The sequence below is a fragment of the Nomascus leucogenys genome, chromosome 4 (genome assembly GCF_006542625.1).
Source record: "Nomascus leucogenys isolate Asia chromosome 4, Asia_NLE_v1, whole genome shotgun sequence".
In the NCBI taxonomy this organism is placed as follows: Eukaryota; Metazoa; Chordata; class Mammalia; order Primates; family Hylobatidae; genus Nomascus; species Nomascus leucogenys.
Genome location: NC_044384.1, coordinates 76,893,749 through 76,908,049, shown reverse-complemented (window position 1 = coordinate 76,908,049; position 14,301 = coordinate 76,893,749). Strand labels below are relative to the sequence as shown.

Here is a 14,301-nt window from a genome sequence, read left to right as displayed (position 1 = left end):
TTGGCCAGGCTGGTCTCGAACTCCTGACCTCATGATCCTCCTGCCTCAGTCTCTGAAAGTTTTGGGATTACAGGTGTGAGCCACCGTGCCCTGCCAGGTTGTTTTTTTTTGTTTTTGTTTTTTTTTTGTAAAATAGAGACAGGGTATTGCTGTTTCTTGGGCTGGAGTGCAGTAGTGCAGTCATAGTTCACTGCAGCCTTGACCTCCTGGGCTCAAGCAATCCTCCTGCCTCAGCCTCCTGAGTAGCTGGGAATACAGGTGTGTACCACCATGCCTGGCTTATTTTATATATATATATTTATATATATATAATATATATATAATATTATATTTACATATAAATATTATATATATTTATATAAATATATATATAATTTTTGTATATAAATAAATAAATAAATAAATATATATATATTTTAGAGATAGGGTCTTGCTATGTTGACCACCAGGTCTTGAAATCCTGGGCTCAAGTGATCCTCCTACCTCTGCCTTTCAAAGTGTTGGGATTACAGGCGTGAGCCATGGCACCTAACTGAGTTATTTTTACCACACGAAGCATAGGACATACATCCAGAGGGCACCTAAAAATGTTCTGAGCTGAGCAAGAGCCTGGAGGCAAGTGAATCTGAACTTTCCTGTCTTTGAAGAAACCAGTCCCTCTCCAAAGTCACATAGTTAGTGTCACTCCCCCCCAAGAAGTGCATGAGCTGGGACAATCAGGGCAGTGGAAGGTCTGGGGTTCAGGGGCGCCCCCTGCTGTCTCCCCAGGGTCTGTCCCCTTCCGCAAGAGCCTCTGCTCCCCCATTTTCCTGTGGAGCCTCCTCACCATGGGCATGACCCAGCTGCGGATCATCTTCTACATGGCTGCCATGAACAAGATGCTGGAGTACCTTGTGACTGGTGGCCAGGAGCATGGTGAGGCACTGCCGAGGCCCCTGGGGGTTGGGGGCACCCAGGAGGGTCACCCTGGCTGAGTTCCCCTCACCATACCTTTCCCTACCCACAGAGATGAATGAACAGCAACAAAAGGTGGCAGAGACAGGTAGGGAGATGAAAGCAGGGCCCTGGCCCACGCCCACCCCGCTGCAACCCGCTTCTCAGGGGGCGAGACTCCTCTAGGCCTGGGCCCACCCGGGTAACCCTGGGCATTTGGGGGATGTAAGAGTCTGGGTTCACAGGAAGGCTATTTTGGTGCTCTCTGGCCTCCGCTGGAAGGGGTGGTAGTGTCCACTGAGTGCCAGTTCCTGACCCCACTGCCCTTTCCATCCTGCCCAGTTGGGTTCTACTCCTCCATCTTCGGGGCCATGCAGCTGTTGTGCCTTCTCACCTGCCCCCTCATTGGCTACATCATGGACTGGCGGATCAAGGACTGCGTGGACGCCCCAACTCAGGGCACTGTCCTTGGAGATGCCAGGTGACCTGCCTGTACGGGGATGGTGACAGCAAGTGGTCAGGCAGTGCTTTTCATTTTCTCTGCGCGTTTACATCCAGCAGCTTGTTTCTTTCTCCCAAGAAGCCTAGGAGATCAGGGATACCTCCCCATTTTACAGATGAGGAAACTGAGGCTAGGAAGGGACCTGGCTTGCTTAATAATAAGAATAGCTAATGCAGAGTGCTGACTGCACTTGGCACCTTGCCTTGTTTAGTCCTACAACACCTCTCTGAGGTAGATGCATTAATATCTTCATTTTGCAGATGAGGAAACCGAGGTACAGGGTTGCACAGTTAAGTCATTCACCCAAGATCACACAGCTTTCAGTGGCAGCCTACAGAACCTGTGTTATAAGGGTACATGCTAAAGTCTTGTTAGGGCTAGAATAGATAGAGTTGGTATATTAGATATTTATTGCCGTATAACAAATCACCCCAAGGCTTGGCATTTTAAAACAACAAACACTTCTCATCTCATACCGTTTCTGACAGTCAGAAATCAGGGAGAGACTCAGCCGGGTGATTCTGACTCGCAGTCTCTCATGAAGACATAGTCAGGCTGTCAGCCAGGGCTGCAGTCATCTGAAGGGCTGACTGGGGTTGGAGAATCTATGTCAGTTCAGTTACCCCCATGGCCTCTCCATAGGGCTGCTCAGGACACAGCACCTGGTTTCCCCTTAAGCAAGAGGGCTAAGCAACAGAGACCCCGTATCTTCTCTCACATAATCTCAGAAGTAGCATACTGTCACTTCTGTTACATTCTATTATATGCACAGAGTAACCCTGATATACTGTGGAAGGAGACTGCACAAAGCAGGGGAATACCAGGAGGCAGGAACCTTGAGGGCTGTCTTGTTGGCTGGAGACCACCATTGAGGGTTTTTTTTTTTTAATTTTTTATTGAAACAGCGTCTTGCTCTGTTGCCCAGGCTGGAGTGCAGTGGCATGATCTCAGCTCACTGCAACCTCTGCCTCCCAGGTTCAAGCGATTCTCCTGCCTCAGCCTCCCAAATAGCTGGGATTCACCATGGAGTCTTGAACCCAGATTCTGTGACTGCTTTTGCTCTTTTTGTGTTCATCCAAACAGTCCCTGTTTATCCTGAGAGGATGGGAGAAAGAGACTGGGAGAGAAGGAAATCCAGTGGCTTCCCTCCCTGCTAGCAGAGCCTGGCCCTGGCACTGAGCCTTCCTCCTCTACCCTCTGCTTCTAATGGCGAGGGTCCTCTAGCAGGGCCCTTCTGTCCAGGACACATGGGCTGCCTGTGCGCACCCCAGCCTACTGACCTCTCTCCAGGGCTGGCCTCAGAGCCCTTGATTGTGCCAGAGAGAGGAAGCGCTGGACAGTCGGGCCAAGCTGCTGTCCCCAGGAGGGCATCTGCTTTTGTCTAGGGCAGGGACACCTTCCTGAGGACTTCTGATGAGAGATGGTGTGAGAGCTTCCCACTTTCCACCTTCCTTCCCATCCTTGGTTCTCAAACCTTCAAGTGTGCATGAGAATCACTTAGTGGGGGATATTTGCCCAAATGCAGGTTTGCAGATATCCCCGCTGAGATTCCGAAGGCTGAGATGAGGCCTGTGAATCTGCATGTTAAGAAAGCACCCCCTTTGATGCGTGTCATTGGGTAGGGGAGCAACACTTTGAGAAACATGGAGCTAGAGAACATGAGTTTCTATGTTTGCTGCTGCCCTGACATCGAAGGCATAGCTGAAGGGGGAGGGGCCAGGCCAAGAACCAGGGAGTCCTGGGAACGTAGAGGCAGCAGCCAGTGACTTCCTGTTCTCCTCAGGGATGGGGTTGCTACCAAATCCATCAGACCACGCTACTGCAAGATTCAAAAGCTCACCAATGCCATCAATGCCTTCACCCTGACCAACCTGCTGCTTGTGGGTTTTGGCATCACCTGTCTCATCAACAACTTACACCTCCAGGTACCCACCTCCACCCTTCCCCTCTCTCTACCTCCCGAGCCTCCTCCAAAGGGCTGGTCCATCCAGCACCTGCCTTCCAGGAAGCGCAGTTCTGGTCTTCTGATCTGGGTCTATTTTCCGGGTTCTCCAGGAAGTGTTTCTAGTAGATTGGATTGGCGAGGGGGTAGGAATGGAGGCCCAGTTGGCCTCTTCGCCCTACCCCTCTTTCCTCTAGCCTCCACACACTCTCCTAACCTCTTCACTCTCTCTTTTTGGTTTTAGTTTGTGACCTTTGTCCTGCACACCATTGTTCGAGGTTTCTTCCACTCCGCCTGTGGGAGTCTCTATGCTGCAGTGTGAGTCTGTTGGGCTGAAAATGCCTTCCTGAGCTTTGCAACCGTGATCGGAGAACCCCAGGGAAGGGTTGGGAGGGCCCCAGGCATCCCCTAATGCACCCCTCTGAGCCCCTCTGATGGCAGGGAGCTCACTTCCTTAAAGGCAGCCCATCCTGCTGTAATTGACTCCCCCTGTTGGAGTCTTTCCTTAGAGGAAGCTGAAATACCTGGCTTGATGACACTGTGGTTCTATGTCTGCTGTTTGAAACGGCCCCCAGAATGGCCTCCCCTCCATGCCCACCCTGAAGAAATTTCCCAAGGGCAGCCATTTGCCTTACAATTTTCCTCTTCATGTTGGACAGTCCCCACTTGCATCTCTCTCCTGGTTTCCCCTGCTGGACGCTGCTGAGGGACTCTCCCCTGTGTATGTGATGGAGTAACAAGACATTACAATAATGATGACAAAATCACAACCGTTATCGAGTGCTCCGTTGGTGCAGGCAGCAGGCAGGATCCTTGACCATCACCCCCTGAGTTCAGCCTCACTGCAGCGGTCTCGGCAGAGGGCAGCTCTGTTTCCTTCATCTGCTCAAGCCAGAACCCTGGAGTTTCCTTGATTCTTCTCTCCCTCACCCTCCATGTTCACTCCGTCCTTGGTACAGCCAGCAGCAGCTTCTACACACCCCAAATCTGACCTCCTCTTGTCACCTCCACTGCTGCCTCTCCAGTCCTAGCCACCAACATCTCTAGCCTGGATTATTGTGGCAGCCTTTAGTCTCCCACATCTGCCCTGGCCCCGCCACCTTGGTCTATTTTTAACACAGGGGCTGCAGTCACCTGTCAGGACATAAGTCTCTTCACATCACTCTGTGGTGTCCTGTCTCATCTGTCTCAGAGTAAAAGCCAAAGGCTTTACTATGGCCTAAAAAGCCCTGCAAGCTCTGGCCCCAGCACTTCACTCCCCTCTAGTTCCCCTCCTCCCTTGTTCACTCTGCCACAGCCACAGTGCTTCCTAGTGCTCTGGAAGTCTCAAGTGTGTTCCCTGCTTGGCGTCTTTGCACGTGCTAGTCCCTGTTTCTAGAACATTCTTCTCCAGATGTCTGCAAGGCGCCCAGTCTTACCTTCTCTCCTTCTTCAGGTCTTTCCCTGACTGTCCTCTTCTCAGTGAGGCCTCCCTTGGCTGTCCCATGTACAATTGCCACCTCCCTACTGCCCACTTCTCTGCTTGGTTTTTCTCCTTAGCATTTATCACTAACACGCTGTGTTTCTTTTGCTTATTGTCTGACCGCCACCTGCTCCATGGGAATGCCACCTCCTCGATGGCAGGAATCTGTTGACTTGCTTGATCATGGTATCTCCAGCACCTAGAGCAGTGCCTGGCACATAGCAGGTTCTCAGCTAAATATTTATTGACAGAATACAGTAGACAGTCCTGCGAGGTCAATGCCATCCCTGTTATTAGTGGAGGAAGTGGGGCTCAGGGAGGTTGAGCCACTTGCTAATATCACACATACAGGAGGTATGAGAACCCAGCTCAGTGGCCCTGAAGTTGCAGCATTTGCCCTCAAGGCTAGGGACCAAAGAGCCCATGCAAAGAGCCCGACTGCTCAAGCACCACCCTGCCTGGCCAGCCGGGACCATGGTGGGGAGGGGATAGGAGAGGTGCTGGCCTGGGCTGGAGAGGGCCACACACCCCTGATGCTCCCCGTCTTGTGGACAGGTTCCCATCCAACCACTTTGGGACACTGACAGGCCTGCAGTCCCTCATCAGTGCTGTGTTCGCCTTGCTTCAGCAGCCACTTTTCATGGCGATGGTGGGACCCCTGAAAGGAGAGCCCTTCTGGGTGAGAGCGAGGGTTGGTGTTGGGGGAGCAGGAGCCACTCTCCTGGGGGCAGGGGTAGGGCCTTGTATGTGGTGCCATCCCTCACTCATCTCAGCCAGAGGCACCTCAGAGGTCTCTAATCTGCAGGTTTCCAAGTTGTCTGCTTTTAAGAACCCCTCACGGAGTGTTAAAAATACAGATTCCCCAGTCCCCTGAATCAGGATATCTCAGCCTGACCGTAGGAGTCTGTTTTTGTTTTTAATTTATTGTTTTATTTTATTTACTTATTTATTATTTTTATTTTTATTTTTTGAGACGGAGTCTCACTGTGTCACCCAGGCTGGAGTGCAGTGGTGTGATCTCGGCTCGCTGCAAGCTCCGCCTCCCGGGCTCAGGCCATTCTCCTGCCTCAGCCCCTCGAGTAGCTGGGACTACAGGCACCCACCACCACGCCCAGCTAATTTTTTTTTTTTTTTGGATTGCTAGTAGAGACGGGGTTTCACCGTGCTAGCCAGGGTGGCCTCGATCTCCCGACCTCATGATCTGCCCGCCTCGGCCTGCCGAAGTGCTGGGATTACATGTGTTAGCCACTGCACCCGGCCCTATTTTTTTTTTTTTTTTTGTAGAGAAGGTGTCTTGCTCTGTTGCCCAGTCTGGAGTGCAGTGGTACAATCATAGCTCACTGCAGCCTCTGATTCCTGGGCTCAAGCGATCCTCCGGCCTCAGCCTTCTGAGTAGCTGGAACTACAGGTGATGGCTACCATACCTGGCTAATTTAAAAAAAAAAAATTTTGTACAGATAAACAGGGTCTTGCATGTTGCCCAGGCTAGTCTTAAACTCCTGGCCTCAAATGATCTTCTCACCTTGGCCTCCCAGAGTGCTGGGGTTACAGGTGTGAGCCACAGTGTCTGGCCTCCTAGGAGTCTTGTTTTTAGTAAACTCCAGGTGCTTTGTGAAGTGGCCAGTGCTGACTCTTGGGCCTGTGTTCAGGCACCATTGGTCCAATCCAGCTCTACCTAGTGTGGGATCCTGTCTCCAGCACCCCTGAAAGGGGACTCTTCCCTCTTAGCTTAGATACCCTCAGTGGTAGGGCACCCACTGCGGCACAAGGCAGCCCTGCTGCTGTTAGGAAGTCTTTTCCTTACATTGAACTCATCTGCCTCCCTGACGCTGATCTTTCATCTGCCCTGTGGGGCCACCCACACATAAACCCTCCTCCCACAAGAATTGTGATGAAATAACTGCTTCTATTTACCCAGCACTTGCTATGTGCTAAGCATGATGCATACTTTTTTTTAACTTACATCTTCGCCACAATAGCCCTGAGAAGGAGGCACTCAGTAAGAATTGCCATTATTTGCCCAAAGTCACACAGTGAGTAATGCAGAGTGGGATGTGAACCGAGTCAGAGCCCGTGTGTCCTGGGCCTTCCAAGCCTTCTGTCCACCAGGCTGTGCATTCCAGCTCCTTGAACTGTGTCTGAGAGCCTCCTCTCGCCACCCTGAACGGGATCCCATGGTTAACATCTCCAAAGGTCAGAGGGGTGAGCCCAGAAGGCCCCGTTTCGGGAGCAGCCTGACCAACCCAGACTCCTACAGTGCTGTGCCTTCCTCATACCTACCTAGAGAGTGCCATATGGTGTGGGCACCCACCAGGCCCTGCCACTTGTTATACCCGAGCAGTCTCATCTCAGCCACTTTGCAGAATTGCTGAACATTAAGTGAGATACTGGTGGAACAATGACTGCACATACTAAGTACTAGCTGTATTTATTCTGGCTCAGGACCTGGAGAAAAATGGCCGCCTTCTCCTCCCTGTGAGAAGCTAAGGGCAGATGAGTACCTACTTGACTCTGTTCTCTCTCCTTGCCCTAAAGGTGAATCTGGGCCTCCTGCTATTCTCACTCCTGGGATTCCTGTTGCCTTCCTACCTCTTCTATTACCGTGCCCGGCTCCAGAAGGAGTACACTGCCAACGGGATGCGCCCACTGAAGGTGCTTAGCAGCTCTGAGGTGACTGCATAGACTTCTGAGACCAAGGGACCTGGATGACAGGCAATCAAGGCCTGAGCAACCAAAAGGAGTGCCCCATATGGCTTTTCTACCTGTAACATGCACATAGAGCCATGGCCGTGGATTTATAAATACCAAGATAAGTTCTATTTTTGTAAAGACTGCAAAAAGGAAAAAAAAAAAACCTTCAAAAACACCCCCCAAAGCAACGCTCCATTGACTGAAGACAGTCCCTATCCTAGAGGAGTTAAGCCTTCTTCCTCCTTGGGTTGGAGGAGACCAGGGTGTGGAGCTGCCTTTTATCTCCTTCTAGGGGTCTGCCTCCTAGTACCTCTTGGGGGGATCGGCAAACAGGCTACCCCTAAGGTCCCATGTGCCATGAGTGTGCACACATGCATGTGTCTGTGTATGTGTGAACGTGAGAGAGACACAGCCTTCCTTTCAGAAGGAAAGGGGCCTGAGGTACCGGCTGTGTCCTGGGTTAGGGGTTGGGGGTCGGCCCCTTCCAGAGGCAGGAGGGCAGGTTCCCTCTCTGGTGCTGCTTCTTGCAAGTCTTAGAGGAAATTAAAAGGTAAGTGAGAGACTGGCTGGTGTGCGCCTGTCTTTGGCGGTTGGTGGGGGGTGTCTTCTCACACCCCCATCCTTCTTCCAGGCTCAGCTGGGCATTAAGTAGGACGCTTGGCATGCCAGCCTGTTCGCCTCTGGCTGTCTGGCTCACCTCCCTGTTCCCAACCATGCCCTGCCCTTAGTGCTTGGAGGGAGTCCAGCTCCTGCTCCCTACTTCCCAGGATTTGGGGTACATCCAGGAAGCTGGCCTTTCTCCATACAGAGGATTAGGACAGAATGCTTTAGAAAGAAGGCTAAGGTATGACTCAAACTTTCCCACCATAGCATCCCTAGGGCCTGCCGAAAGTAACACTTTTTTGGAGTCTCCTATTTTATCTTAAAACTTTATGCAAATTTTAAGCTTCCTTGTTATACTATATTTACATTTACCTTTAACATTAAAGTGAGGCTTTAAAGTAAATAAATAAAGTGAGGCTTTAAAATTATCTACATCAAGAGAAGACACCATCAGTGAGGACAAGAGATCTTGCAGAAAGACATACCTTATTTATTCAGCCCTGCACCTGCTTGTGCCCCTGGGGCATAAGCCATGGAGGTTAGAGCAAGTCCCCAAATGAAGGGAAAACTAACATTGGTTTAGGATCTGTCTGTTCTACACAGCTATCTCATTTTATCCAAACTATAGCCTAAGAGGTTGGTGTTGTCATTCTTTCTTGTCGCTGTAGGAAACAAGCCCAGAGAGGTTAAGGCACACACCCAAGGGCACACAGTGTTAGGTGGTGGAGCTCAATTTGGAACCTCGGCAGTCTGTGGAAAGGAGAGCTCTGCAGAAAGGAGGTCCCAAGCTTCTTTCTGGTTCTCAGCTGCTCCTGGGCCTTGGCCATCCCCCCCACCTCCAAAGGTTGGCTCTGTAAGACAGCATTCCAGATAAGCCATTTTCCCTCCCTTTGTCTTTGTTTCTCTTGAGAAGTTAATAAGAGAGACTGACCCCTCCATTGTCAGATAGGAAAACCTGTCCTCAGGGGTCTGGAGACTTGGCAAAGTCAAATCGCAGATCCCTGCTGCTCTGAGCCCAGACTCCCGACTTCCAACACTGACTCTTTTTGTTTTTTGCAAAGTACAAAATCAGAATTGGACAGCACCCACCAGCGGGTTCCGCTGGTTTTCAGTGGGCTTGCCGGGGTCTCTGCACTCTCTGTCCGGGATCCTCAATTTGCGAATAGTCTGGGGAGGCTGAGCGAGAGCCAGGAGCGGACCCGGGGGGAAGCGCCACGTGCGCGCCAGGTCCTTGGTGTGCCCGGCAGGCGGCGCTGCGTGGCTGCGGCTGGCGCCGAGGGTGCGAGGGGCGGCGACCCGGGAGGGAAAATCCCTGACTCTTCCTGGGTCTTGGGTTCCAGAGCCCCTACCTGGGGCTTGCTCTGCCCGTCCTTTAAACTCTCCCTACACCCTCCCCGACCCCCGTCCTTGCAAGCCTTATCTGCAGCCTCACCGGCCCTCGCAACGGTGGTGGTGGTGGTGGGGGGGGGTCTCGAAGCTTGCCGCTGGCCAGCCGGACCCCGGGGGGAGATGGAGGCAGAAATTCCGGCCTCCTAAGAGAAGGGCGTCTGCTCACTCCCCCACTCCCCGGGGCTTGGGGAGGGGGCTGGGCAGGGGCGGAAGCGAGCTGGAGCCGTGTTTGTCGCGGCGCTGCGGAGTGGAACAGATGGCTGGGGAGGGGAGAGGGTGCGTGGCGGGGAGGAGGAGGGGTGCGGGGGCCGGAGGATGGGAACGAGGAATTTCGACGCCCGGAGTCTCCCAGGAGAAGCCCCCCTCCCCATCTTTTCCCAGAAAGGGGGGCGGATATGGGCCTGCCTTTTTCCCGGAGAGCCCTGGCCTCTGGCCTGTGGCAGACCCTACCGCGCAATCCTCCGCCCCAGGAAGCGCCCCTCACCCCCAACCCCCGACCGCAGGACGGGGTGGCGGGGTCAGGACCGCGGGGAGCGGCCCGGGTCTCGAGGGTTAATGGGGCCGCCCTCCCAGGGGCGAGGGGGCTGCGGGAAACGGGCTCGGTGTGGGGAACGAGTTCTGGGATCGCAAATAGCAAAGGAAAAACGTGTTAATTGGAGCTTTATGCAGATGAGCTAGGACTGGGGACTGTGGGGTAGAAGGAGGGACAAGGTCGGACCTCGAGGAGCGTTGGTGGGTTCTGGCCAGGGGAGTGATGGACGCCTATCCAGATAGCTGCGTGTTGAGCCTCCGGGGAAGGACGCTGGTGCCCGGGGATGAGAGGCTTCCTCTCTGATCCCCGCCCCAGAAACAAGGTGGGGGGCTCTCCAAGGTCTCCACGTCCTGGGTCACAGATCGCCACGAAGAGAGGGCGGGGCGCACCCTGCAAGTGTCTGCTTCGGTTTCTGGCTGCTGACCTGTCTCACCTTGGCTGTGGCCCTCTCCTCCCCGGTCTGGCTTGGTCTCCACTCACTTTGCCTCCTCTATCTGTTATTCCCCACACCTGGCATCACCCTTTCCACTCAGTATTGTCTGAAACCTTCCCCAAGTGTGACCCCTTCCCCCTTTGCATTTTCCTGTCTGCCCCCCACGGAACCACTCCACCTTTGAGGCGTGTTTCAAACTTTGGAGTGCTTCATAACCCACCTCCACTTGCTAACATGCAGATTCCAGGGCCCCTTTAGCTATCTGATTCAGCAGATGTGAGGGGCTCAGGAATCAGCTTCCTACTTAAATCAGATGCAAAAGGCCCTTATTTTATAGAAACACTGGGTAAGGGATTGGTGGGCTGGAAAGGTTGGGCAAGTCTCCTTTGACAGCCCCCACCCCTTCCTCAATGCTCACCTCTCCACAGAGGAGAATTGAAACTTTCACCAAGTGTAGTCCTCTCTGCTTCTGTATGATGGTACCAGGCGTGGAGAAGATGGAGGGAAGGAAGGAAGAAAAGGAAGGAAGGAATGAAGGAAGGGAGGGAGGGAAGGAGGGATGAAGGAATGAGTTTGCGCTTGGCTTTTCTCTCTGAGCAAGGTCTTCCCTTCCTCTCTCCACTGCCCACTTCCCTCCCCTCTGCTAGGGCTTCGCCGTCTATCCTCCTCTCTCACTCTACCAGCCTTGCCCACTTTCTTATCTCCCTGCCACTTCCTCACCTGAAGTTTCTACAAAAGCCAAAGGATCTTGAGGTGGGGAGTTTGGGCCTGAAGAGAGAGGGAAGAACCAACCACAGCTCCTACCTTCGAAGCAATAGCCAGAGACATCTTTGGGGTTGGAAGAAAAGCTGGAAGAGGGAGACAGAACTTGAGGAAAGAGAATAATAACAGCAAGCATGTAGGTCACCATTCCATGGGCTATTGCACTGAGTCCCCACAACACATTGATTTAGGTTGGCACTATTGTCCTCAGCTTACAAAAACAAAAACAAAAAACAACAACCCAACCCCACAAAACTCTAATGTTCAGAGAGGTTAAGTAACTTGCCCAAGGTCACACAGCTTACTAGTGGGAGCATAACTAGGTCATTTACCCTTCTACTGTCCCAAAACCATTTCTCCAGAGGCCACTGAATATCTGTCCCAGGGCTGCCCTCCTGCAGGGGCAATGGGGTTGCAGAAGGGCATCATGTACAGAGATGAAAGGAGATGCTCGGGTTTCAGAACATTTGACAGGTCTATCTGGAAGCATTAAAAATTCATATAGAAACCTGACCCCAGCTAGACCTTGGGCCTGCCACCTGGTCTATCCCTGGCCTCCTTGCCTCTCAGAGTCTGTTGGGAAATTTCCCTTCCACAGTGTCCTGAGAGTCCCAAGTCTGTATTTCATAGGAGAGGAGTTCCTCTCGGATTAGGGATCGAAAATTGGGAGCCCGCAGCTTGGAAAACAGGGCTGAGAACCGCCCCACCCCTACTCTGGGTGTAAGAACCTTAGAGGCTTAAGGGCTTATAAACCTTATCATCTGGTGTCCTTCTATTCCTCTCCCCTGGTGGTTAGATGCTCATTCTCAGTTCTGGATGACTGAAGCCTAGCTGTGCTTCCCAAGGTGGCCAGTTGGGGGCAGCCGTCTGCTTGGAGGGAGCCAGAGCCTGAGCCTCTATCTGCTGCTTTGAAGAACCCCCATATATGGTCAGAGAGATGCAGTTTTGGCCTTGTGAAAGGGCTCTGGAGTCTGAGATCTGAGGAGGGGGGAGAGGTTTCCTACTTCAGGGAAGACTGCGAAATTTTAGGGATCACTCAGAGTCGGTGGGTGGGTTTCACATACATGATAACTGGTGGCCAGTATGATACAAACGTTCTAGCTGGGGTGAAGGTTTGGGATGAGATTGTGAGAGAAAAGGCTAGAAAAGCAGTTGGTACCAGACTCTGAGGGATCTTTGATGCTTTGCTAAGGTGTTTTACCTTTACCCTATAGGCATTAGGAAGCCATTATAGGCTCCTGAGTGACATCATAACATGTGCAAATTTTGATCAGATGAATCTGGTCACCATGGTATGGCTGGGTGGGAGGGAGGGAGAGATTCCATGTAGGAAACCAGCGAGGAGGTTATCGCAGTTTTCTTTTATATTCCAGGCATGAGGTAATGAGTAGCTGGAGCAGGGAGGTGGTAGGGAGAATGGGAAGGAAGGGATAGACTATGGCTGGGTGGGGGACTGGGTAACTGAATAGATATAGGAAATTAGAGAAAGGGAGGAGTTAATGACAACTAGGCTGGGTGTCTGGCAGACGAAAATGCAGAATGGGGGGTACACTCACAGAATGTGGGAGGTGAATGAATTTTGCTTTTTTCAGGGGATAGAGGAATCTCAGACAAATCCCTTCCTTTCTATGGCCTCAGTTTCCCCATCAGAGCATTGGTAGGGGTTGGGCTGGATGGCCTTGAACATCCCTCCTATTTCAGGGTGTGTGGGTCAAGGTGGTAAATCTGGGTTGTTTGGAGAGCTTGGGGGTCTGTGCATGTGAGATCGCTGGAGGTGATCTCTGTGCTGCGTCCTGATTGAGTGGGTGTGCATGTCAGTGTGCGTGTCAAAATTTAGGGGACACCTGCCTGTTTGTGGGACCCGTGGGTGGTTGGTGTGCTTGCACGTGCTACATGGCTCTGCTTGGTGCGAGTGTGTGTTTGAGCTCGGGAGTGTGGGTGTGCACGTGATGGGCGTCCGTGGGTCTGTCTGGGCTGGTGGTGGGAGGGGTGGGGGTTGGTGGAGAGTGGCTTTGCTTCAGGCTTCTTCCTGAGGCTCACACACTCCTCCTGCTTTCACTGTTCTGAAATAGCATCTGGACCGAAGGCCCATGAATATTTCACAATGATAATCCTGTGACCTGGACAGCCTGCCTTTAATTTACCAGCAGCCCCCTCCCCCTGCCCAGGCCCCAGCAGCCCCTCCTCCACCAGAGCTCTTGCCTGGCTGTCCCCCCAATCCAACCCATTAACCTCCTCACAGCCAGCCTGACACAAGACCCTCCAAGACCCCAGACTCCGAGCTCCCTGGGTTTCTGACCAGCTGCTCTCACTCTCCCTGAAGCCACCCCACACCCTTAACCGGAGTCTACCTGCCTCAGGCTTAGATGCTGATTTCTTCTCATTTCTTCCTCTTCTTCTCAAGATCATTTGACTTCCCCAGCCAGAATCACAGAACTTCAGCCTGCCTCCTCAAGCCCTAGCATCTAGGCCCCCTCTGTCTTTCTATTTCCACTTCCCAAGCTAGATTTTTTTTTTTTTTTTTTAGACAGAGTCTCTGTCACCCAGGCTGAAGTGATTCTTGTGCCTCAGCCTCCTGAGTACCTGGGACTATAGGCACCTGCCATCATGCCTGGCTAATTTTTTTGAATTTTTAGTAGAGACGGGGTTTCCGCCATGTTGGCCAGGCTGGTCTTGAACTCCTGACCTCAAGTGATCTGTCCACCTCAGCCTCCCAGAGTGCTGGGATTACAGGCGTGAGGCATCACACCCCGCTCCAAACTAGATTCTTAAAAAAACATTTTTAAGAGACTCAGTCTCGATATGTTGTCCAGGCTAGTCTCAAACTCTTGGCCTCAAGTGATCCTCCCACCTCAGCCTCCCAGTTAGCTGGGATTACAGGTGCAAGCCACCACTCCCCGCCCAAGCTAGATTCTTAGCTCCAAATTCAAACTACCAAACTTCTCTCCAAGTGCTCAGTCTGATGAGACTCACCCCTAAACCCCAACCCAAGTCCTTCTTAGCCTGAGCTTTTCCCAGTCCCCAGCCTGTCTTCCACACACCAGAAAGATGA

General features: G+C 52.3%; 1 protein-coding gene across 2 annotated transcripts in view; it reads left to right on the top strand.

The window, feature by feature from the left end:
• The window catches only part of SLC43A1 (solute carrier family 43 member 1), a 32,274-nt gene extending 24,179 nt beyond the window's left edge, over positions 1 to 8,095 (top strand). Inside the window, exons 9-15 of one of the 2 annotated variants that reach the window (XM_030810829.1) lie at positions 769 to 915; positions 1,007 to 1,042; positions 1,276 to 1,414; positions 3,219 to 3,360; positions 3,622 to 3,695; positions 5,395 to 5,518; positions 7,375 to 8,095. In XM_030810829.1, the coding sequence (XP_030666689.1) occupies positions 769 to 915; positions 1,007 to 1,042; positions 1,276 to 1,414; positions 3,219 to 3,360; positions 3,622 to 3,695; positions 5,395 to 5,518; positions 7,375 to 7,521 (809 nt within the window). In that variant the 3' untranslated portion in view covers positions 7,522 to 8,095. The remainder of the gene's footprint in view (positions 1 to 768; positions 916 to 1,006; positions 1,043 to 1,275; positions 1,415 to 3,218; positions 3,361 to 3,621; positions 3,696 to 5,394; positions 5,519 to 7,374) is intronic. The other variant, XM_030810830.1, reaches the window with a different exon arrangement.
• Positions 8,096 to 14,301: the final 6,206 nt, after the last annotated feature.